Consider the following 24,851-nt stretch of genomic DNA (forward strand, 5'->3'; position numbering starts at 1 on the left):
TTATTAGGTCAATTCGAGTCAATTATTTCTCTATTTTTTTCTTAATTTTATATTAGTTCAAGCTTCGATTGAACTCATCAAATTGGCCGTAGTTATATTATTATATAACATTATTAATTTTAATATTTAATATAAAATAAATTGAATTTTTTTTAAAAAAAACAAGTTTAATAACAATACATGTTAAAGTTAGAATAAATTTTTTTATATTTTATTTTATTTTATATATAATAATTAAACAAAATACAAAGATAATTTTTATTCTTGTATATTAATATTAAATATAATTTTATTTTAGTTTTTTTCATCTTATCTTTTTCTACTTTTATCTTGTTTTTCTGTAACAGTAACCCAGTACTTTCTAGTTTCTACGTGTCATCAATGGGCCAGGAACGTCACTTTCGAAGTTGTTGGTAAGTACAGAGCTTGACACGTGTGTTACGGCTTCCGAATTCCCGGATAGATAAGACAAAGAAACGTTGGAAAAAGAGTTACCTTTTGTGGGCCATCCTAGTACTTTCATCCAAACGTGGAAGCCTATTATTCGTCCACTTGTTAGATGTTAAGCTCCGGAGGCTACATTTGTCAGATTCTGCGACACGTGTCGTTCTGCCTGCTACCCTAAATTTTTTTCAAAAACTCGCCGTGTATAGCCGGATTTAAGAAGACAGAATCAAGACAATCTCGGCGTATTAAGAATTCTTGTGACTAAAAGAAAAATCACTTACTTTTTTATTTTTATTAATCGATGCATCATCATGCTCTTTTCTTTTTCTTTTGATAATATCACCATGCACTTAAATCACAACTATTGGAAATGAACATAAACATGTGTGACTGGTTTTCTAGTTTGAGAAATTGTTTATTGGATATGATAACAATCGTTTTAGTTTTTAACTAGACGTATTTTTCTATAATATAAAATGAATGCTTAGATATTGATTTTTTTTTGTGGAGATTTTTTTTAATTGTGTGGTGGTTGACTCGATATGACCCGGTTAATTTTACGAATTTGAAAGCAAACCAAACAATCATAAAACATAGTTTGATAAAAAAAATCAAGATGATATTTTTTTCAATATTAAGATAACAACATGTTTGATTATTTTAAATCATTCGGGGTTAATATGTCAAATGCATAACCTAAGTTATGAGATTATGATAACTACATGGAAAACAACTTATAAAACATATATTCCAATCAATCAAATATTGAATTATAAAAAAAAATCAATACAAAAAGAACCTAAAAAAAGACCCAAGTTAACATATCAAACTCAGGTCATAATACCAAGATATCACCATCAAAAGAAAATAAAAATAAATTACAAAGTTTAATTTTCAATTAGTCCAATATTGAAGGATAAGACTAAAAAAAACATAAAAAATAAATAAGTCAATCCACTAAACTCATGACTCCAGTCATGAGACCCGGATAATTTCTTAGAAAAAAAATAAAAAAATAAACATAAACATGCACATAAACATGGAAATGAACATAAACATGTATGATTGGTTTTCTAGCTTGATAAATTATTTATTGGATATAATAACAATTTTTTTAGTTTGTAACTAGATTATTGATCTGTATTATATTGTGGGTTTCATCAATTTTTTTTTATATAAAAAGAATGTTCGTATATTGCTATTTATTTTTGTGGATTTTTTTAATTGTGTGAGGGTTGATTTGATATAACCCAGTTGACTTTACTGATCAAAAAGCAAACCAGACAACCCGTAAAACATAGTTTGTTAACGATCCAGGTTAACATATCAAACTTGCGACTTAGGTCATGATACCAAGATGACCCCATTAAAAAAAAAAAAACAAATTATGAAGTTCAATTTTCAATCAATTTAATATTGAAAGATGAAACTAAAAAAAAAAATCAAGTTGATCCACTAAACTCGTGACTTGAGTCATAAGACCAAGATAATTTCATAAAAAAAAATAAAAAAATGACTTGATTTAACCCGAATTAACTTATCAAATTCGCGACTCTGGTCATGAGATTGAGCAAATTATAAAGCTCAATTTTCAATCGATTCTATTGAACCCAATATTGAACGAAGAAATTTGTACAAATTTTAATTAAAACAATAACACAAAAAATGAGTCAAGTCAATATAGGTTAACTCGTTAAACATTATTCTCGGGTCATGAGGTAAAGATAACCTTATAAAAATCAAACCAAAATAAATCATGAAACTTAATTTTCAATCAAACACAATATTTAATGATGAAATTGAAAAAAAAAAGTTAATTAAAAAAAGTTTAAAAAATTGAGTTAACTGAATTAACTTGTCAAACCTGCAATTCGGGTGCATAAAACATGGACAACCTAATAAAAAGCAAATCCAATGTTAAAAGAACATGAGACCGAGCTAACCTCTTAGGAAAAAAAAATGATATGATTTATTTAGGGTTAAAATACCAAAACTTGTAATCCTGATCAGGAAACCAGATATCTCAAAGAAAATAAATCAAAATAGATTATGAAACTTAATTCTCAATCAATCTAATATCAAATGATAAAATTAAAAAATATTCAATTAAAAAAACATACAAAAAACTACCCGAGATAACTCGGGTTAACCTATTAAAAACTAATCCCAGGTCATGAGACCATAATAACTTAATAGAAAACAAATAAAACAAATCATGAAACCTAATTCCCAATTAACCTAATATTAAAGGATGAGATTGAGAGAAAAAAAATTTAATAAGAAAAAAAATCATAGACAACTAGATTAACCCGCGATCCATATCATGAGAGTGAGATAACCCAATAAAAAATAAATGTAAATTTTTTTAGGGCCACATTAAAATATGTGGGAGAGTTACTGTTCATTGCTAGAGTACTTTCCCTACATATTTTAATGTATTGTAATATTGTTAATCAGTTTACAGTTTCTTGCTACACTGTAATTCAAATAATTTTATTTTGTAACTAACAAAAATATATAATTATAAAGAACTATTTGATATTACTATTAAACTCGATTCAATAATTTTAAAACCTCTTGATTTAATTTATTACCTAACTTTAGTTTAAAATTAAACTACATGGAAGTTAACTCGACATGACTTGATCGATTTGATCAGTCAAAAGATAACCTAAATAAACGGTTAAAAAAAAATCTGAGAATGAAATCGGGAAAAAAATAATGAATTTGATAAGAAAAAAAACCTTTCGATCTCACTTCATGTCTAGTCCTAGTTTAAAATTAAATTATATAAAAGGGTTCCAACATGATTCAATCAATTTGGTTGATTCAAAGGTGACTATTAAAAAAATCTAAATAAATCAAGGAAAAAACAGATAAAATTGAAGAAAAAAAAAGACGCTAAATTGAGAAGAAGAAGAAGAAGAAGAAGAAGAACTACTGCATCAAATGAATATCATGGACTAACAATAATTAGACTATCTGAACTTGTCATCTTAGTAAATTTTTCATGGAATCTTATTCCTATAAAACAAATTACCATGTTTTAAGTTTATTTTCTGCCCTGTTTACACGTGTTTGGTAAAATAAATAAAAAATTATATATATTAATAAATGATAATAAATATAATAACTATAACAAAGATTAAGTTAGGATGATAAAATAAATATGTAATTTATTAAAAAAAAACTTAATATTTATTTCAGGTTAAAATTAAATTTTAAAAATTTTAATTGATTTGAACCAATAAAATTAAATTTTATTTTTATAAATAAAGTATTAATTCTGCATTGAAACTTATAAATATTGTGAGTATTTTATATAAAATTAATCAAAATAAAATATCAAAATTAATTTTAAGTCAACTTAATATAAAAAAATTAATTGAGAATAAAAAAAAGTTAAATGATAAAAAATTAAAGAAAAATAAAATATTACAGGTAATTATTACAGCCCACAACTAGATTATATCTTTCTACTATATTGTATTTTTATCATTTTCTTTAATATTACTTTTATCTTGTATTTTCTAGCGTATTCCATATACTATTTTATAGTTTATTAAACATTAATTTTGTGAAAGCACATTACATTTATTAAATGAAGAGTAAAAGGATCTAATAAAAAATAAAAGTTTAAGATTTGTTAAATGGAAAGCAAAATCATACAGTTAAAAAAATTGACTGAAAAAAAACCAATAAAAAAGGACTTGGATGAAAAAAATATGTGTGAACAGTGTTTTCCACTTCAAATGTTTTAAATTATATTGATAATACTTTTTACTCAACTTATTATTATTTATAAGAAAAAAATTTGAATTCATATTTCGATTTTAGAAATTAATTTTTTTTTTCATAAATTAGACGTGGACAACTTATTTTTTAAAAAATAGGAGTGATAAATTAAGTTATTATGTGATATTTATGATTTATTGCGGGGTATTTTGAACGATCAAATGGCTTCACAAAGAAATTATACTATCCATACGGCGCTTGTGAAAAAATGGAAAGAATCAGAAAGTTGGAGCGTCAGGGCGGACACGTGGAAGAACGACTGCAAATAAGAAGAGGCAATTTCGAGCTGGCTAGCCTTTCATGCTTTTGCTTACTCCAGAAATACAGAAAACACAACACGTTTTGCCTTTTCTTTCTTCTTATTAGAAAAATAAAATCTCCTTTAAATCTCTCTGTCTCTCACTTTCTTTCTCTCTCTGTTTGTCAATGTCAAACGGAGATGACTGTTAACCGTAACGGAATGCAATGACAGAAGTTTGCCGAAGAATGTCCAACGACAATGAAGACGATTCGGCGGCGAAATGCAGGGAGCGCCGAAGAAGGAGAATCGAGATGAGGCGTCTCGCCGCTATCTCAACCACTCGTGGTTCTCCTCAGCCGACTTACGCAAAAGGTTCAAAAGAGAAGAGCCAGGCGACGGGGGAGGGGAGCTCGAGTTCAACCGCTGAGGGAAAGCGGATTGTTGAGACTGTGAGTGAAATTCAGACGGTGGAGCCGGTGTTTGGGAGCATGTCAGTGTCAGGGAGGTCACGTGAGATGGAAGATGCGATTTCTGTTCGTACTAGCTTTTGCCTGCCGGGGATTAACCGCCGAAGGCCGTTGCATTTGTTTGGTGTTTATGACGGTCATGGCGGTTATCACGTAATTACTGAAAACGCTATTCAGTATTCAATTGTATTTTGAGAAGGGTAATCTCGTCACTTAACAATATCTATTTTTTAATTGTTTTCATTATTTTTTCTTTTTTCGCAGGTGGCAGCGTTATGCAGGGAAAAGATGCACGTGTTAATAGAGGAAGAATTGGAACGCGTGGAATCAACGTGCGGGAGTGGTGAGAGTGGGGAATTTGGGGCGGAATGGGAGGAAATGTGGAGGGGAGTGATGAAGAGAAGCTACGAGAGAATGGATGAGGTGGCAATGAGCACGTGCGCATGTGGGAGTGAGGGTTTCCAATGTGAGTGCCGCCCTACCCAGATGATACTTGGTGGCTCCACAGCGGTGGTGGCTGTGTTAACCCCGGAGCATATAATTGTTGCTAATTGCGGTGACTCACGCGCCGTGCTTTCACGAGGTGGAAGGGCCATTCCCCTTAGTGTTGATCATAAGGTTAGTTTTTTCAGTCGGAAAACATCATGGAAATCTTAATGTATGTATGTATGAACTAATCCAGGCCGTCCATTGCTGGTCATGATTTGATCATGGTGACTGTTGGAAATTTGTCTTCATTGCAAATTAATGTGGATTGCGTGTTTCTGATGATACGAAACACATGGATTTGCCAACTTGTCAAATGTTACCTATTGTAGATACCAGGTGGCATCTTGCGCAGGGTGGGGAGTAGGGACATTTCTTGGATAATGGTCTCTAGACCAGGTGTCTATATTTGCTTGTGGAAAAGTCGTTCATTTGACATTTGGCGAGCATGAAGGAACTAGTTATGATGTTCCATTTTTGTTAAAAGAATCCTTTTGACTAGAACTTTAGAACTGTTTGCATGATTTTAGCAATATCATGATTTGTAATTTTGTATTGCTTGGACCTACATGCAAGTATGAGACCGAAATCCAATGCTTGGCAAGGCAACTTGACGTTTGCAACATACTGTTCCCCAGCGCTTTTACTACTTCTTCTTCTTCTTCTTTTAATGCAGGGTTTAGCCCCTGTTTGGTTAGAACAAGATTGTCAATGAAATGAAAATAAGACTCCAATCTAATTTCATATGGGATTTATATCTTAATTTTATCTGAAGTAGAATTTATTTGCTATCCACCCCTATTTAGTTATTCCACTTAAAAATAAGATATCCTATTTTTTGTTAATTATAATCTTGTTATCGGAAAGTTAAATCATTTAAACAAAAAATGAGAAGGAATTTCATTCCATCAATAATTCCACTGCCTAGTTTGTTTGCACATGTTATCCATTTTTCCAATAGATGGAAAAAATTCGTGTTACTTCCTTAGATGTAAAAACATTTTAAATCTCTCTCTCCCTCTCTCTCTCTCCCCTTCGGTTTAATTTGACTTGCTCTCTCTTTTATTTTTTTGGTACTCTTTAATTTGATTAATGAATAAAAAAAATAAATTCCCAACATTTGTTGCAGCCGGATAGGCAAGATGAACTCGCAAGAATTGAAGCTGCTGGAGGTCGAGTGATCTACCTGGATGGAGCTCGAGTTGAAGGCATTCTCGCTATGTCTCGAGCAATAGGTAATTTATTCTAGGTTTAACTGTATCATTATCCTTGTTTTCCAGAGTTACGACATGTCATCCTCAAGAGCTGAATTGTTTTTATTATTTCCACACACTCGTATAAAAAACTCTGTCACATTAGTAGATTAGTTTTCATTTTTACACAAAACTACTCCTAGTCCTATTGTTTGCAGAGTTGGATGTGCATCCATGTGGAATATGTCTCCCTTTATGCTGTTAAATAGCCTTGTATTAATTATTTTTTTTCATTTTCACCAGTCAAATAAAGTTCAATTTCTAACTTATGCATTTTGAAAACTCGGTGCATTTCTCTGAGCAAATGAATGTTTTTTATTGCTCTAATGTTGACTAGTTTTCCATTTATAAGTTTGCTCAGGTATAAGTACGCAATGGTCTGCTTTAACCTTTGGAGGGTCATTGATACCCTGAAGAGTAGAAAAGAAAGAAACATGATTGCATCTCTGTGGAGGTTTTGGAATTCGTAGTTTTTTTAAATTTGTTGACCTTATATTCTGTATGTTTACATTATTATATTTGCCAGCCTATGAATTTTTGCTGAATTCTTTTGGAAAAAATGGTTAGTCTATGCTTCTTATATCAATGTTTGTGGGCTCTAGGTTTCTTTTTCCTTTTTTTAGCTGAATGGGTTAATTACCCATAAGAGATTGAAATTATGAAGTTAATTCATCCATTGGCTCTTATTGTATCAAAAACATTTGTTTTGAAAAAACAAGCAAAAGTTTGTTGAGTTCTTGTTTTTTTTCTTAAATTGATTTCTGGATAGGTTCATTCATATAATTAACAAAGGAAGCACAGGGGACTTTCATTCTTTCAATAGTTGTTGTTGGACATCTACAATAAATTAATATCCATGAATGGCTGTGCACTTGTTCCATATTGGAGTCTTGAGTACCAATAGACATTACGAATGGACAGATAGTGGTGTGTAACAATCTAAAAGAAAGAAAAAAATCTATAAACGTCCCATGGTGCAAAATATTGGTTCATCCACTAGAGTAAAAGAATGGACATGATTATGCTGCCTAAATAAAAGAATTATATTTACAAAAGGAAATATATTTACGATCGATCAATTATATTTGAAGTGGTGTGGCAATGATCTATCAAATTTGGCATATTCCTTTCAGATATGGATTGGTTGCCAATCTGAGGTTCAACTTAAGTATGTAATAATGTTGCAAGGTCTAGAACGGGAAATTGAATGGGATATAATTTTATGATTCCCTTCTCTCAACTGAAATGGATACCAATAAGCCACTATAAATGCTAGGCTATTCTGCTTTCTTTTTGATAAAATTTACCTTTTTTATAGAGAGAGAAGGAAATGTAAAATGACTAGGAAGAGGGCTTTGCTTTAGTATAGTTAGGTAGCATAAGCTAGTGCTCACTTAACCTGCAATCAATTGTCGATGGTGCTTCATCGAAGCATATGAGAAAACTTAAGGTTGCTGATGGATGCACCAAAATTATTGGTTCATATTAGCAAATAATTTTGTTATCTACTGTGTTAGGCAGTGCAACTGATGGGTCACGCGTGCCAATAATGTGCGATGCTATAGCTTTGCTCTCACTGGTGAGCCTTTTCTATAGAAGGGGAGGTAAGAAGGAACAAAGGGAAACTTTGATCTTTTTCCTTCCATGGTTCGTAGTAGTAGTGTTGAAGGAGGAACCGAAGGTGGACCATTACGATTTCGGTCTTTTTCCTTCTTGATTCATTCTACATGCCTCTCCATGTTATTCGTGTTTTGGTCTATGATTCATTATGGTTGGCATATCTGTATGCATCATATGCAGTTTGCTGTATTCAAGGATGTCAATGAAGAGCAATTAGGGATCTGGGAAAGTTTGGGAAGTATGATTATTTGAGGTCACACTACATCTGGCAAGTACACTTTAATGTTCTTTTCCCTTTTTTTTGTTGGGGGTGTTGGTAGTCGTAGCATGCTGGTCATAAGATTTTTGGTGGTAGTCATAGCATGTTGTTCGTAAGATTGTATTTCCTCATGCACTCGGAAAGGATGGATAATGGAAGGTACAAGGCATCCAAAATAAGAAAAGAAGTGGCTAGCAAGCTATAAGCTGGGGATATAATGCTAAAATGGAATTCCTTGTTGTCTTAACCCAGGAAATTATAAGGAGTTTGGAAATAGATATTTATATTTAGTAAAAAGTTGGATGATAAACGTAAAACCGAATTGGTATATGAATATATTTAGTCTGATGATCAGTGTAAAACTTGGTTTGGTTTTTGTTAATAGGGTGAATTTAAGTTCCTTGTCCATATTAGGCATGAAGAAAGATACCGAACAACCTAAGTAACTATGTAGATTCATGAATGTGAGGAAAAAGTAGCAAACTAAAGTCACCAGTTAAGAGAGAGGATTATATGGCGAGTCTAGCGAAATCCAAATTAATGCTCATTTTTGTTTGGCTATTACGAAAGCAATAGAAAGAAAATGGCATCTCAACTTTAAATCGATTTAAGAGTTGGTTAAATGACCGTAAAGATTGTCTGATACATACCTGGTAAAAATAGTTCTCTTAGATGAGCTGAATACTCAACCAAAAGTTGGAAAATGTAATAGAGAAATCATAGGGTTTATATGAGTAATTAGGATAAGAAGGATTACCACAGCATATGTGGGTTGTCTTTCTGTTTCATTTCCTAATCTAGGAATGAGCGAGAAACAATGAGAGTTAGGTGATTATACATATATTTGTGTGATGTTTTTCTGTTTGGTGCCTCATTGCTGTAGTGATTCTGAAATTAGTTCCATAATTTTTGCATAACACTAACTAGAGTAACATACTGAATCTAAGTTCATTGTAGTTTGTTGTATTTTACATGCTGTTGAGAGACCAACCCTTGGCTGTCATATCTATGGTATGCAAACGAACGCCGCAATACCTATAAGGCATTTAATCCTAAATTGAAAGACCTCAAGTAAAAGGATGTACTACAGTTTCTATGTTCTTCAATTTGCAAATGTCAGCATACATAAAGTAGCTCAAAAATCTAGATAATATATATCCTGGTTTCTTGTCATCTGAATGCTTGTGTATTGCATTGGATATTTGTATTTCCTTTACCTTTCCCTGTTAGATACTATGCTATAATTTATTCAGTTCTTTAACTTTTTCCTGGTTGATGTTAGATTCTGTCGCCATGCGTGGCTCCACTGCATCCTTTATCATGTTCTGTATTACTAGTGATTTAGCAACTGCTGCTGACCTAATGATGATGGATATTGCTACTTAATGACATGCTATATATGTTGTTTTCACAGCTGGCAACCTGTTACTTCTACGATACACATTAAAGTTTCAATGATAATCCCTCTTGCGCACTTAAGGCTCTAATTATGAGACATTCAACATGAAAATGGGTTGTGTGTAAGTTTTCATTACGAATTTGGCTGTTTCTGTATCAATCAGGACAAACCATGGTGCTGCCAAGTTGAGTGCTAACGTCTGACGAGATGCCCAGTTACAAAGAAGTTGGTAGTTTGACTTTGATTGTCCTGCTGTGATTTCCACAAATTTACAGTAAGAAGTTTTCCCATGGGCATTGATGGCACAAAGAAGGATCCGATTTTGATTATTGGTTCTTAAACATTAGAATGTGTGTTATAACCTTTACGATAAAGTTGGGTATTATTTGGGTGGTCACCCTTCTAATGGTTCTGGAATTCTCCACAATGCATCTCGGGCAAGAAAACATGGCTTGCAAAAAATCATAACCGATGCCTGCATGGCTTCCGCGTGGCAAGATTGAGATTAGATTCTTGACATCAACCAAAACAAGCTTTTGGTTGCGAATGCATGTGCACCCACGATAGCACATCTGACTTCATTAGTGAAAATATAATAAGATTTCTGTTTAGGGAAGCTATAGATGGAAAATAAATCTTCTCGTCTGTTTGGCAAAGCAGTTGACATGATTACATGCTACTCTTAACATTCAGCATTGCACTCATTTATTTTTCTCAATATTCAGCTGACATAAAACCTGTTTTTTTAGCCAGGAAAGAAAAGGGAAATGTTTTTCCAGTCCTTCGTTGGAAATTTGTTACAAAGTGAGGTGTTTGTTGTTTTCCAGTGGCAGCATGCTAAACTTTTGTGTTCAAATATCTACGAAGCATTTATGTTCCATCACCTGACTGTTTGTATAATGCTTTTGCTTAGTTTTTTTTAACTTGTTTAATAGCATTATAATTTTTTATCTAGAGTTCTGATATGCTATGCTTTCTGTGGAAAATGCATGTTTGCTTCAGCAATGTTCGATTGTCTATCAATTATTTGTGTTAATTGCCTGACCATGGTTTTCCTTGACCCTTATTGGTTAGTTTGCAACTTGTTCTGGTTGTGATGGTATTAAATTTCTACCCAGTGTCGGACAGATGAACAATTACTTGCTCAGTTGTTTTTCTTTTGTGATTTTTTTTCTGCCAGGGGACGAGTATTTAAAGCCATTTGTGATACCAGAGCCTGAGATTACTTTTACAAAAAGAGAATCAGAAGATGACTGCTTGCTCCTTGCAAGTGATGGCTTATGGGATGTTTTGTCTGGTGACTTGGCTTGTAAGGTAGCTCGGCAGTGCCTCCGAGAAGAAAATCCTTCTCCTGTCAATGCTGGCCCTCGGATCAAAGATGAAGGAGCTGGAGCTCTATATCCATCTCGAAGCATGTTGGCCGCCGCACTTCTTACTCGCCTTGCTTTAGGACGGAGAAGCTGTGATAACATCAGTGTTATTGTTGTTGATCTCAAAAGTAGCTGAGGTTCAGGTAGGGGGGTCATTAAATCTTGAACTGAACTCGGTGCATCTCCTGGAAATCAACAACATGCACAGATAGGGTTTTTATTGTAGAATAACATCTTTATATAAATGCAAAGCATTAGATAGACCTTGGTATCCTTGTTATGGTAAGGTTTCTTCGTGGAATGAGATCAACCGCTGCTTAAGACATTATTTTGCTGCTGTGTTCATCCACTGAGAGCGCCTAATTAAGCAGGGTGCTCTGAAGCCCTTACTCTTATGATTCAGTTTGTCAGGATGGCCCAGGAGGGGATCCATCATCGTTTTAGCAGTGTCGTTCCAGTTTTGGTTGCATCAGTTTTACTCAAGTTGGCCATCTAATTCGTAGCTCGCAAACTATCTTTATTAATTCCTAGTTGGTACCTAGCCAAGATGAGCTGAGGTACGTGACAGCTCGCAGCTGCACCAACTAATTAGGCAAAAAAATAAGTGAATTAACACCGCAGCACACTTTTACTTGTGCTTTTGAATTTTGATAATTAATTAATGTAGCTGTTTCTAACCGCAACATTAATTAATTGTTAACCTCGACAATTAAATTCCAGCTATTCTCTTGACAAAGCTCTTGCATTTTCCACCCGGCTTTCTCTGTGAAGTTCAACATCATTTGATTCTGTTCTTCCGCGGGGGCCTCAAGGCTGCCTTCTTCTCTCCTGGTATGAACTCACGACACCCATCTCTTGCTGAAGTGACAGTGTGGCTGTGGCCATTTCCACCTGCATAGCTACCATTTCTTGAGATTTGCATGTCCTTGTGGAGGCTAGAGTCATTCATCTTTTATTTATTTTTTTGGTGCTCCTTCCAACCAACGCAATTGAGTGGAAAGTCTACTCTTTTATGGGATCTTAGGACTTTGGCAGTTAGTCTCTGTCTCTGAGGATTTAATGGGGCTGTGTTGTTTGACTTGAGGGAGAAGGAGGACATCTGTGATTAAATTTAGTGACATGTCACGCTTTCTAAGAAAAACATGTTGAGTTGCCGTGTTTGGAAAACACCATATTTATTAAATATTATTTTTCTAAAACATCAAGCTGGAAATATACTATTTCATCAAAAAAAATATAATTATATTATTCTATCAATTTATTTTTAAATTAGTGTGCTGATTTTTTTTTTAAAAAAATCCACAGCTAAGTCCACCTACTTATTACCAGAAATAAAACTCATGGCCCAACCTAACAGCTCGTTGTCTTAGAAATTCTGGAAATCCTCTTTGACCACAGGAATTGTGGAAGAACTCAAATAAAACAAATTTCCAAGCTCATGGGTGTGTGCATCTAAAGTACAATGTGTTATACCATTTGTCTGTACACTTTCAGAGTGGGGGACTTTCTTTCTCTCCTGTTCACTACAGCTGTACGATGGACCAGATTTTTCCTTTATTGAAGAAACAAATTAAATTCTTGGCTTTGAGATCATTTGAGCAGGAAAATGCTGGTTCTGAAGCTTGGCTAAAGCTATGTGTTCTTTTAGGTATGGTGATGATGATGCTTTTTTCATCTGACTGCCTCAAATGTGTGAGGTTGAGGGACTTAATGACTGCAAAATGAATGGTTGCATTTTGTATAAACACATCGTAATCCTTCTTTTATGTTTATATGGAAGCTACTTTACTGACACATACAATGATTTCTGCTTTTGAGTAATTCATTTTTTTTTTAGAAAAAATATTTTTGAATAAAATAAAATTTTTTTATGTTTTTAAATTTTTTTAATGTTAAAAATAAATTTTTTTAAAATATAAAAATATTATTTTAATATATTTTTAAAGAAAAAATATTTTAAAAACTAACAACAATTAAAGTCTAAACATTGATGTGAGAACTGACAAGGAAGTGTAAACATTGTTGTCAGAACAGATAGGGGGTAACTTCAACTATTGTATTGTTTAATTATTTTATTTTATTTTATTTTTAAAAAAATATTGGTGTTGACTAAGTCATGCTTGACGGGATAAAAACGCTTTAATATCTAATATGGTTTAATAAAACAATAAAACCCGGATTAAGTTTTAGGTAATATATTTATGGGCACAACTTATCAGGTTAGATCCAGTTTAAGTGTTTAACCACTATAATATTAAACCTTACGTTGAGACTCTTTTGTATATCTTTTTTTTAAGCAAGTGATTTCTTTTAGATGATTTAATTATGAATCGTGGATTATTTCAAATGTTATAATTGTCTATTTTTTAATAAAAAACTGTTTAAGAATATGTTGGTGGTTGTTTTCAAAATATTTTTATTAAAATAATATTTTTTTTAAAAAAATATATTATTTTTAACCTCCACAAACCAGCCCATCAAAACAATATAATAATATAAAAATATTAATTTTAAACAAAAATAAAATAAATCTTAAATTTCCATGAAACTTCATTTAAAATGGAATGCCTAACAGCTCCTCAATGATGTGAAGAATCAATATTGTTTTCTTCTGGAGTCGAAGTTACACAAGGTGGTTTAACACGTGAGCAGAGTATTTTGCAACGTACAATCCCACCGGTCTCCACGTGATCTACAACTTTAATTCAATTGATACGTCATCCTCTTCTTTTTTGCCTTTTTCTTTTTTGGGTTAAGTATATAATTGCCACTATAGATTTACTAATGTTCCATTTCTATACTTATTGTTTACAGTCTTTCAATTTTACCCCTATTATTTCCAAAAAAGGTCAATATTGTCCGTAATTTTTAAAGGAATCGTGCTTTCATCCCCTTTTCTTGCTTTTTTTTTTCTTCCTGTTATTCTTCTTGAATTCTCATAAATATGAAAATAATCAAAATATTAAGAGATTATAAAATAAAATATATTAAAAACAAAAAAAAAGTATAGGGGTGGCATTGAGAAATTTTAAGCTATAGGACCAAAGTGAATTTGTTTTGAATTTACAAGGATAAGAGTATAGCTATTTTTCCTTCTTTTCTTTTTTAATGAAGATATCTTTCCATGGGTAGACTGCTTGTGCTTAGAGAAGTGATATTTTATTAATTATTTTTAGATGATTTTAAAGAAAAAATAGAGATCTATAGGAGAAAATGGAGATATTTTTATTATTTTTGAATAGCTATGGATTTTATTTTTTATTTTTTTCTTCAAAGATAAACTCAGAAAATAATTAATAAAATATTCAAACATACGTGTATTCTTTTTCTTGTAGTCTCCAAATCTCTTGAAATAATCTAAATCAATGGCTACTATTAATTTAAGAGTCATTTGCTTTTCTTTGAATTAAAATTTATTCTCTATCACTTTTTCTCTGATTCCAAAATGGATTATGACCCATGGCTGCCCTCCTTTTTCCTGGAATCATTGCAATTGGCCAATTCTTTTTCAGTTTTTTATTTTTTTTATTTTTTGTAAAGTAAGAATAACTTCAATTTTGAAAAAGCAAACTCAAAATTAGTCAAAACAATTCAATTTCCATTTTTTCCTCTTCAAATTTGCAGGCCATTTTTATACTGCAATCACCTGAATTAAACGAAGTTAAAATAATGTTCAGCTTCAATATTATACTGTCTGCCTTTAAGAGTCTGACCCTTAAATATTAATGTTGACATATATAGAGGCATGAACTAACCCTGTAGATTGAGGAGAAAAATAATATTTTCTTCCTTTAGAAAAATCATATAGATTGAAGCAATAATAATAATAAAAAATTTAATAGTTAAAGATTTCAAGATGGGAAAGTCGGGCTCCATTATTTTAAACAGAGGTGTGAGCCAGCTTAGATACCTAGAGTGATAAACAATAACTACAATACAATATTAAGCAAGTGGTTGCTAGATTTTATTTTATAAAAAAATTAGATTAATTATTTCTGAGAGTTGCAGATCAACTGATCAGGTTTTATGTTTATTTTTCAGAGACTACCAGTTCGAGTATCATAAATTTTAGAGCTATTAAAAACTTATATGAACAGGATTTGAAAGATTAATTAAGATATACAAAGCTGAATCAGAAATTCACCATTTAAAAAAAGGGATTAATTTAAAAACTAGCTCTTAATTAGGAGGCTCCTGCCCATGCTTTTTCTTGCTAAGTTCTAACTTAAGAGTCTCTGTCAGGGGGCAAAAGATGCTGTAAGCAAGAAAAGAAAATGTCAAACCTAGCAGAAGAAACAAATAGGGTTTTGGTTCTTGGTATCCTACTTTAGTGTGGGGCTGTGCCGTGTGAGAGAAGCCTACCTGCTCCACTTTCATTCCCTTTAATTTATCAAATGGATGACCTAAACCTGGCTTTTCGCCCCAGAATTACCTTTGATTAGCTAGTTTTCATCCTCCCTTGGTGATCGGTATTGCGATGGTTTTTGTAGTTGGGCTTGAAAAGAAAAAAAGCAGGTTTAAATAAAAACTATAAATTGTAGTTTTGTTTTTTAAAATTCATGTTTTTATTATAATTTAAGATGAAAAAGCAATGAAAATCAAACAATTCTTGGAGTTTTTGTAAACGCAGGAGCATCATATATCCTATCATTATTCTCCCCGTTCAGCTCGGTGAAAGATGATCATTACAATATTCTTGTTGTTGATTGACTTGTCAATTGCTTACTTAAATCATGCCTCAATCAGACGACTTTTGCATAAGTTGATGCATGTTACGGTGGATTGCACTAGAAATAACTTTGACATAATCACATAGGACTCAGTCTTGCTTCTTGCTTGAATCACAAGTCCTTTTCTTTTAATTTTTATCCACCACCTACCAGTTGAGTCTTGAAATTGATAAGTTAACCTGTTTGATTAATCCAAGTTTTAAAATAATGTTATAAACAATATTTTTAGTACACACCTACACATTGGTATAACAGCTCACCATTGCAAATAGAACTCGTGAACCAAACTTCCACTATTCATTCGTCATTCTCCTTATCTATTATTAAGGATGTATTTGAGATTGTAATAGTGATGACGATTTAAAATGTTTTTTGTTTAGAAATATATTAAAATAAATTTTTTTTATTTTTTTAAAAATTATTTTTAATATCAACACGTTAAAACGATTTTAAAATATAAAAAAATATTTAAAATAAAAAAAATTAAATTTAAAAAAAAAACACAGTGCAAACACTCCTTGAATCGAGAAGATATTCATTGCATTATATGATGTATGCCTTTCGTTCGTAGACGAAACTATACCGAATTTGACATTAGTTTCCTTTATGTTTCACGGTGAAGCCATCGTGTAAACTTTAGGTTCGGATTTTAATCGAAATTAAATCTATATTTTTATTTGATAAAAACAATTATTTATGATTTATGTTAAAATTAAAAGATTTATAAAAGTTTACTAAACTTCTTGTAGTCTCATATATATAGGTTCACATGAGATTTAAATCTTATTGATTAATAAAAAAACTTACTTTCCATAATAATCTCTTGTTAAAATCAACCTTATATACTATAATTTTAAAATTCAATAATGAAAAAGACCTGGATTACAAGTTTAATATTTTGATTTTTTTTTAAAGTCAATGATTATTTTTATAGAGTTTTATTTATGTTGATCGAGTTAAGTCAATCAAGATTTTTGACTAGGTTATTTTATTTTTTTATTTTTTAATTAAGATAGATTTAAGTTCCGAATCAATCCATCTAATCAATTCAAGTGCCGAGGGTCTGAGTTTTATTGTGCTTTCATATACTATTAATCAAGATGAACAAAATTATCCAATCCCCTGTGTACACAGCCAGAACCACACATCAAATATTTTTTTCTTATTTAATACAGCCGGGATTCATGTTTTTTGAACGAGATTAAAAACATATTTTTTTATATCAACACAATACATTTATTGAAATTTCTTCCGTTATTGATTCAAAATATTAAAAAATAAAATAAATATTCATAATCAACAAAATAATTCCTTAAAATTAACACACATTAAATACTAATACAAGTGAAATGAATAAATCATGTATCACCATGTAGCAAAACCTATTGTTTTTTTTTTAAGGTTTGGACAACCTCGACCCAATTTTCTGACAGTAAAATTTGAACTCCCTCTCTAAGAGTGTTTGAGCATCCAAACTCCATAGTGAACAAAGAAGATAAAAAGTAGAGAATCTAAGGGAACAGAAAAAACAAACAGAAAACAAAGGACAAAAAAGAAACGGAAAAACAGAAAAGAAAAGAAAAGAAAAGAAAAGAAGTCCACATCACCTTCGATTGACAAAACCTTTCCTCTTTTCCATTACCAAATCCTTCTTTCTAGTCGTTTTCTAACCACCACCGCCACCACCATGCCATCGCGCCCAATCCCTCCTTTACTCCCACCCCAACCTCCCCCGCTCCTCCCCCCCCACCACCACCCTTCCCGCCTCATAGCTCCCCTCGCCGCAGCCACCGCAGCCGCCTTCTCCGTCCTCGTCCTCTTCGTCATCTGCTTCCGCAAAATCACTCGTAAACGCACTGTCCCTACCGACTTCTCCAAACCCCCGCACGGATTCTCCTACACCACTCTCCGCCGCGCCACGAATAACTTCTCCCCTTCTCTTCGCTTAGGCCAAGGTGGGTTTGGCTCGGTTTATCATGGAACTCTTCCTAATGATTTCAACGTTGCTGTTAAAGTTATGGACTTGGGGTCTCTCCAAGGGGAAAGAGAATTCCAAAACGAGTTGCTTTTTGCTTCAAAGCTTGATTCTTCTTATATTGTTGCAGCTATTGGTTTTTCCTATGATAGGAAGCATCGTAGTTTGTTGTTAGTGTATGATCTTATGCAAAATGGGAACTTGCAGGATGCTTTACTTCATAGGAAATGCGTGGAGTTGGTTGATTGGAATAAAAGATTTAGCATTGCTGTTGATATTGCTAAAGGGATTGAGTATCTTCATGGTTTGGACCCACCTGTTATTCATGGAGATATTAAGCCTAGTAATATCTTACTTGATCAGTGTTTTAATGCAAAGGTTGCTGATTTTGGATTAGCTTGGTTGAAGATAGATCAGAGTAATCAGAATGATGAGAAGCAGTGTGAGGTTAAGGGGGAAGAGAGTGATAAAATAAATGGTGGGTTGGAGTTGAAAAGGGCTGAATTAGAGAGTAATAACGGGGGTGAAGATTATGGATCTGTCGTGGAGGATACTGAGAGTGTGACTACTGGGTTTGATGAGTTTCATTTTGGGGTGGATCAGTCGCCGGTTTGTATGACTTCACCAGAGACTTTGGAGGCTGTGAGTGCTTCTCCGGAGGCTGGTGGTGTGGGGGTTTTTTCGGAGGGGAATTTGGATGGGGGTAGTATTGAGGGTAGGAAAGAATTGTTTAATGGGGAGAAAGGGAGTGAGAAAGGGACAAAGAGTGTGTCTCGAAAGGATTGGTGGTGGAAGCAAGAAAATGGTGGCGTGACCGCGGAGAACAGGGGAGTGAAGGATTATGTGATGGAATGGATTGGAACGGAGATAAAGAAGGAGAGACCAAATAGTGACTGGATTGGAGCTTCATCGTCATCAAATAGTCAGCCTGTTGGGAAAATAGATAAGAAGAAGAATCGAAAGAGATTGGATTGGTGGGTTTCATTAGATGATGATAACGATGAGAAGGTTTCGAAGAAGGAGAAGAGAAGGCTGCCGAGGGAATGGTGGAAGGAGGAGTATTGTGAAGAGTTAGAAAAAAAGAACAAGAAGAAGAAAAAGAAGAAGAGAGAAATGGGGATGACTAGTGATGGCAATAATGAAGCAGAAGATTGGTGGCCAAGAGATGTGGAAATGTACGGTGAGAGAAAGAAGAAGAGGAGTAAGAGTAGAGGTAGCAGGGGCAGTATTGAATGGTTTAGCGGTGAGCTATTTAGAGGTAACCGGAATAACCATGATTCTTTGAGCGGAGAGATACCAAAGAGTAGTGGAATCAGTAGTACACCAAGCATGAGAGGAACTGTTTGTTATGTTGCCCCTGAGTATGGTGGTGGGGGGAATTTATCAGAGAAGTCTGATGTGTATAGCTTTGGAGTTTTATTGTTAGTTCTTATTGCTGGGAGGCGTCCACTCCAGGTTACTACCTCACCAATGTCTGAATTTCAGCGTGCGAATCTAATGCATTGGGCTCGTAATCTTGCCCGTGCTGGAAAACTTCTTGATTTGGTTGATAAGTCTGTACAGTCTTTGGATCGGGACCAAGCTACATTATGCATCACTGTTGCTCTTATTTGTTTGCAAAAGTCACCTGCTCACCGTCCCTCAATGAAGGAGGTTGTGGGGATGCTCACCGGAGAGTCACAGGCGCCTCAATTACCAACTGAATTTTCTCCTTCACCTCCCACACGGGTCCCTTTCAAGTCCAAACCACATAAGAAGGTTCGGTAAGCTTTAATGTCCAAAATTGATCTCCATGAGCAGCAGTATATTGCTTATGGATCATACCATTATAGGTGTAAAGCAAAATGTCATCTTTAAATGAAATGAGTTGAACTTTGTTTTACTTGCTCTTGTGTATGCTGGTATGGCCTACCAATCCATTGCTAGTATCATAATGTTCTCTAGTCATTATAGATTTGCAACAGCAAGATAAGGACCCCACTTAATTTTTTCTTCAACGATGAGTTTCAGAAATGCCATTAGTACTTGATTAGGCTTTTTGAATACGGGCCATGTTTTCTCTAACAAGGCTTTCTTAGTAACTTTCACCAGGTTTTTCGGATTCGTACAAGCAACATATCCTTTTTGGTGAATTTAGCACCAGTAGTTGCCCCCTCTTGTCTGCCACTTTTTATAAGCTGGCCAAGCAATTATAGCCAAAGGTTTTCGTATAATTTGCAGTTTCAGCTACTATCTATACCAATATGCATTGTTTATTTTTGGTAAGGATGCCAATGCACTGTTTGTTCCAGATGCGGAGTCCCTTATCACTGAACTTAGTCAATTGCAAAGAAAAAAGGAAGAAGAAAAAGGAAACCTAATACACTTGTGTACCAAACCTCTAAGATGTGAGAACTTAGGAGCTCTGCTTGCTGGTGTTTAATTTGATGATTTATGGCTCCTTATCATGATATGAGAACATTCAATCATCATTAGGCGTGGATTCTTTTATTTGTGCTGGTAATTTGCTTGTTTTCCCCAAATTATCAAGGCAGGCTTGAATTATCAGTCATAGTAGTTGATATGTTTGCTTTATTGGTAATTGGTGAACAATTGCATTTCAATATGCCTTGCCCCAAAAGATGCAGATTTTAACAGCAAAGTATATGGGAGAAACGTGAGAGATTACCAGATAGGTAAATCCAAATTGCTACAGGTATATATCATGGGTGGAAAAACTTGTATGTTCATTGAAGCATTTCTCCGTCAGCTATCAGAAGTTGAATTTGTTTATATACTCTCCACTGTCCTTCTGAATGACGTTTGCCAGTTTTGAGAGATGGTTCCAGGCTTTTTCATATTTGATATTGAGTGACAGGTAAGGAAGATGTTGCTCACATCCAAACCCAATATGCGAACATGAATCTGATCCTCTGTGAAGCCCCTGTAAGATTTGTGGCCACAAGATGGTCCAATGCAGATGTGATAAAGGCTTCTTTTCTAGCATTGAGAGTTGGGACAATGATGAGCGTCTCAAACAATGCACAGTTACACTGCATGATTTCACTTTTTAGATCACAAGCAAGGAATGCATACATGATTGGGAAGACTCTTAGGGGCTTGACAATTCGGCGAGGTTGTAGAAAGATTGTGACCGATCCAGTTTACCAATCAAAACTCTTTTGAACTTCATGTTTTCATGTGATATACATTGTCCGGCAGAGAGCTCAGGTTAAAGGATGCTGGTGCTGACATTCCTGACTGTTGCAACCACGAAGCAGGTAATTTGGATATATTTTACTTCCTGAAGTGCTGTTTTTTTTCGAATTTTATTCAGTTCACATCCAAGCACAATAGATACACATTGCCTTTAACATTGCTAATGTTCGGAAGATGAATCTTTAACGAACTCAGCTCACTAACTACACTAAACGTTCTCTGTTTGATCGTTGGAAGAGTGGAAGACTGCCTCCTGCATAAATCTGGAGAAAACATTCCAAGTGCGCGGACGGGCTGCCTTAATTGCAGCTATAACTTGGGATGCCAATCCATGAGACACAAAAAGCCCATCTTGACAATTGTGCTGTCTGACAGCCAGTTGCTTTAGAAGTAGTTATTTTGCTGATCTGGTATAGTTACATGTAGGGATGTCGGATTCAATATTATTTCTTATGAAATCATTGCAACAATTTAATCAATCGGTTATTAACTCTTGCCATACCCGAAAGGAAACGAGGGTGTCATGAACTCTTACCCGATGCAACAATTTTTCTTATATAAAATAACAAACAAAAATCCGAGCGCACTGTTGCCATCTATGATTGCAGTAAATATTTATTTTATGATTTTGTTTTCCATGCGTACAAGTTTCCTAGATTCCATTGAAAAGGGAAGGTAAAGAAGAAAAAGAACCCTTTTTTTATCGTCCACATTAATGTGTGTTGAGCCCAAAAAGAATAATCAGAGTCAGCAAATCAAGAACCCATGATGCAAACTAAAGCTTCAATCTTAGTTGATCAAAATCATCACAAAAACTCCTTTCGTATTAACTTATGATCCATTAAAATCTCTAGCAACTACACAGTATCTTAATATCATCATCATCATCATCATCATCATCATCATTATTAACTTATAATATAACCCTCTGCTTCCTTATCTTTAATCTCGTTTGTTTGTCCCACGCAGTCAAGCATCAAAGATTTAAGGATACCAGAAACAGATTTTGTTTCTCATTAAAAAGATTTTGGACAACTAAGCAACTTATAAAAAAACCAGGTAGGAGAATAAAATCCATGGCAATAAAGTTGTTGGGATTGTTTCTACCTTACCAACAGAATATTTATGGTATTTGTGATTCCAGTGTAGCTGTATTTTTAAGAATTTTTATTATTTTTTAGTTTCAAATTATTTTGACGTGTTAATAAATTTTAATGCATTTCCAAACAAAAATTATTTTGAAAATAACATTCACAACACTTTTAAACATGCATTAAGTGTTTTTATTTATTTATTATTATTATGTTAGTGCTCCGAGATTAAGTTTTTTTTTAATCACATTTTAAGTAAACTATTTATATATAAATTAGTAGATTCACAATAAGGATACTAATTTAACTCAAGTATGATGAATATTGAACCGAAATAACTCAAATAGATGAGTTTTTTAGATAGTTATTTTATTGATGAATAATAAATACAATATAAATATTTCCGGACGCGACTTGAAACCCAAAACAAATTGTTTCATATGCATATATATGTAAAACATTTATATTTTTCAAATCCAATATCATATATGCATATTCTAGTATTGACATAATACTCACACACATAACATTTATCATTTTATCATTTAATATATATACACACACACACTTTTTTATTTATATTGAATAATAAATAGTACTCAAATAATGAATATTTGAATGGTTACCTTGGATACCTTAAACTCAACAAATAAAATATAAATATCTAAACTTCTTATCTAATAAATAATAAATAGAGCATGAATATAATAAAAACTCGATACATAAGTACTCATTATCATCTGATGAAGTCGTGAAAAAACTTCATATAAAAAATAAATTTTTCATGAGTTGCGATTCTAGGTCAAGACATATGGGCTTAATATGGGCCTTGTGTATGTACTTATTAGTTGTTAGACTTGATCGATGATTAAAAGTTTACCTGAAAAAACAAGTCTCTCATGGAATGAAAAACTCTTTAGCATTTAAGTTAATAAATGTAAAATATTGCTGAAGAAAAGCGTTGAGTATCAAAAAATTATGACTTATTTTATTTTTTTTGATAATTCAAGATATTTATAGATGTTAATCTCACTCATTTGAGAAGATATAGAGAGTTCATAATTGGGGAAACGTTGGCTCCTATCAATGAATAATAAATATATAGTTCTTTTAACTCTATTAGTATAGAAGTAGGTGATCATTAATGATATACTGGCTAGAAATAACCAAGAAAGGAATCGCTTGATATGCCAAGAAAATGGTTCATGTTTACCTTTGACTTCAAAAAGATGGTGACAATATAAAAACGTATACTTCATAAAAAACATTTTATGCTTGGGTTGTGGGGGGCACTATATTGTAACTCTTTATAACTCGATAAGAAATATACATGGATGGATCGATGGTAGTCGATGGAGATCCAAATTGTTTTTGGAGGTTAAAAAACAACAGAAAAGGAGGTGTGGGATCATGTTCATGTTAGTATTTCATTATATTGATCATGAACACCATGGCAGCTTTATCCAGACCCAAAATTATTGTACTGGGGTTTGGTACAAGTCATGAAGATAGACATTGCAATTTGACCCACCTACCTACACCATACATGGTCCTTAATTAATCTAGGGCACAATGACCTAATCAATAATTGTGTTATTAGCTGAATATCATCTTGCTTTATTGTTTCTTTATTTGGATTTTGTGTTTATCTTTATCTTCTTGATGTGCTTTAGTTTTGTTAAAATTAATTGGCAGTGACAAAATTAGAAGGAAGTTGTTGTTTCCCGTTATTTTAACAGGATAAACAGAGAGGAATTGATCATCTACTGACAAAATACCAAGTTTTTTTTTTTTTTTTAATATTCTTAAATCATGTATAACGCAGTTTATTAACCTAGGAGCAAATTGTGGGATCCCTTAAGCGAAAGGATGGGGATCCCAATGTTTGATGATCCCTAGACTTCATCATCTGAGGACTTTACACACCACTTTTTCACAATAATTCACATTAATAATTGTCATTACTGGAGGTACAATATATTCTAACTTTTTCTGGATCATATAATAGTGAATTCAAACGCACATGTAACAACTCCTTGTCCATAGGGAAGGAGGGGGAATTGAAAAAATAATAATAAAAAAAATCCTTTTCCAACTCACAACTACTTGTGATAAGATCAAAAAAGGGTCGTTCTAGCTCCACTTTTCTTTTGCCTTTTTCCCAACTTCTGTATTGGTACATGCACTGCAGAGATTTGCAATTTTAGTGCTGATATTGTTCAGTGCTAGTACCTCGAGGAACATCATTGCCTTAAGTGCCAAACTCTTAAAAATAATTGCCTAATAGAATACGGGGTTTGAGAGGAGGAATTGGGCCAAACTTCTAGGGATATTGTAATGGTTTTAGCTTCATTTCTTATTGGCCTCTTCTTCCCATTATGTCAATCTTGATTATTATATTATTAGACTATGTTGCGGGAATTTATTTTTGATGAATCTAATAACTCAATTTAGATAATTTGTTTTTGATCGACAGATAGATTTAATCTTAATGTATTGTGAAAAAAATTATAATTAGAT

At 33.1% G+C, this 24,851-nt stretch overlaps 2 protein-coding genes across 2 annotated transcripts; both read left to right on the top strand.

Moving 5' to 3' along the window:
• Nucleotides 1-4,573: 4,573 nt before the first annotated feature.
• On the top strand, nt 4,574-11,757 carry LOC133675780 (probable protein phosphatase 2C 75). Its single transcript, XM_062097255.1, has 4 exons — nt 4,574-5,103; nt 5,215-5,568; nt 6,566-6,671; nt 11,148-11,757. The coding sequence occupies exons 1-4, from the start codon at nt 4,708-4,710 to the stop codon at nt 11,471-11,473; spliced, it is 1,182 nt and encodes a 393-aa protein (XP_061953239.1). The 5' UTR covers nt 4,574-4,707; the 3' UTR covers nt 11,474-11,757.
• Nucleotides 11,758-17,641: 5,884 nt separating this feature from the next.
• Nucleotides 17,642-19,924, top strand: LOC133675892 (receptor-like serine/threonine-protein kinase At4g25390). The gene has a single exon (XM_062097430.1). The coding sequence runs from the start codon at nt 17,755-17,757 to the stop codon at nt 19,807-19,809; it is 2,055 nt and encodes a 684-aa protein (XP_061953414.1). The 5' UTR covers nt 17,642-17,754; the 3' UTR covers nt 19,810-19,924.
• The last annotated feature ends 4,927 nt before the right edge of the window (nt 19,925-24,851 follow it).

This window comes from Populus nigra, chromosome 16, assembly GCF_951802175.1.
Source record: "Populus nigra chromosome 16, ddPopNigr1.1, whole genome shotgun sequence".
Taxonomy (NCBI): Eukaryota; Viridiplantae; Streptophyta; class Magnoliopsida; order Malpighiales; family Salicaceae; genus Populus; species Populus nigra.

Excerpts from the sequence above, each read along its gene's own strand:
- LOC133675780 (XM_062097255.1), top strand. The coding sequence starts at position 4,708 with ATGACAGAAGTTTGCCGAAGAATGTCCAACGACAATGAAGACGATTCG. Across the intron at positions 5,104-5,214 it reads ACGGTCATGGCGGTTATCAC|GTGGCAGCGTTATGCAGGGA; the intron begins GTAATTACTGAA and ends CTTTTTTCGCAG. Across the intron at positions 6,672-11,147 it reads CGCTATGTCTCGAGCAATAG|GGGACGAGTATTTAAAGCCA; the intron begins GTAATTTATTCT and ends TTTTTCTGCCAG.
- LOC133675892 (XM_062097430.1), top strand. The coding sequence starts at position 17,755 with ATGCCATCGCGCCCAATCCCTCCTTTACTCCCACCCCAACCTCCCCCG.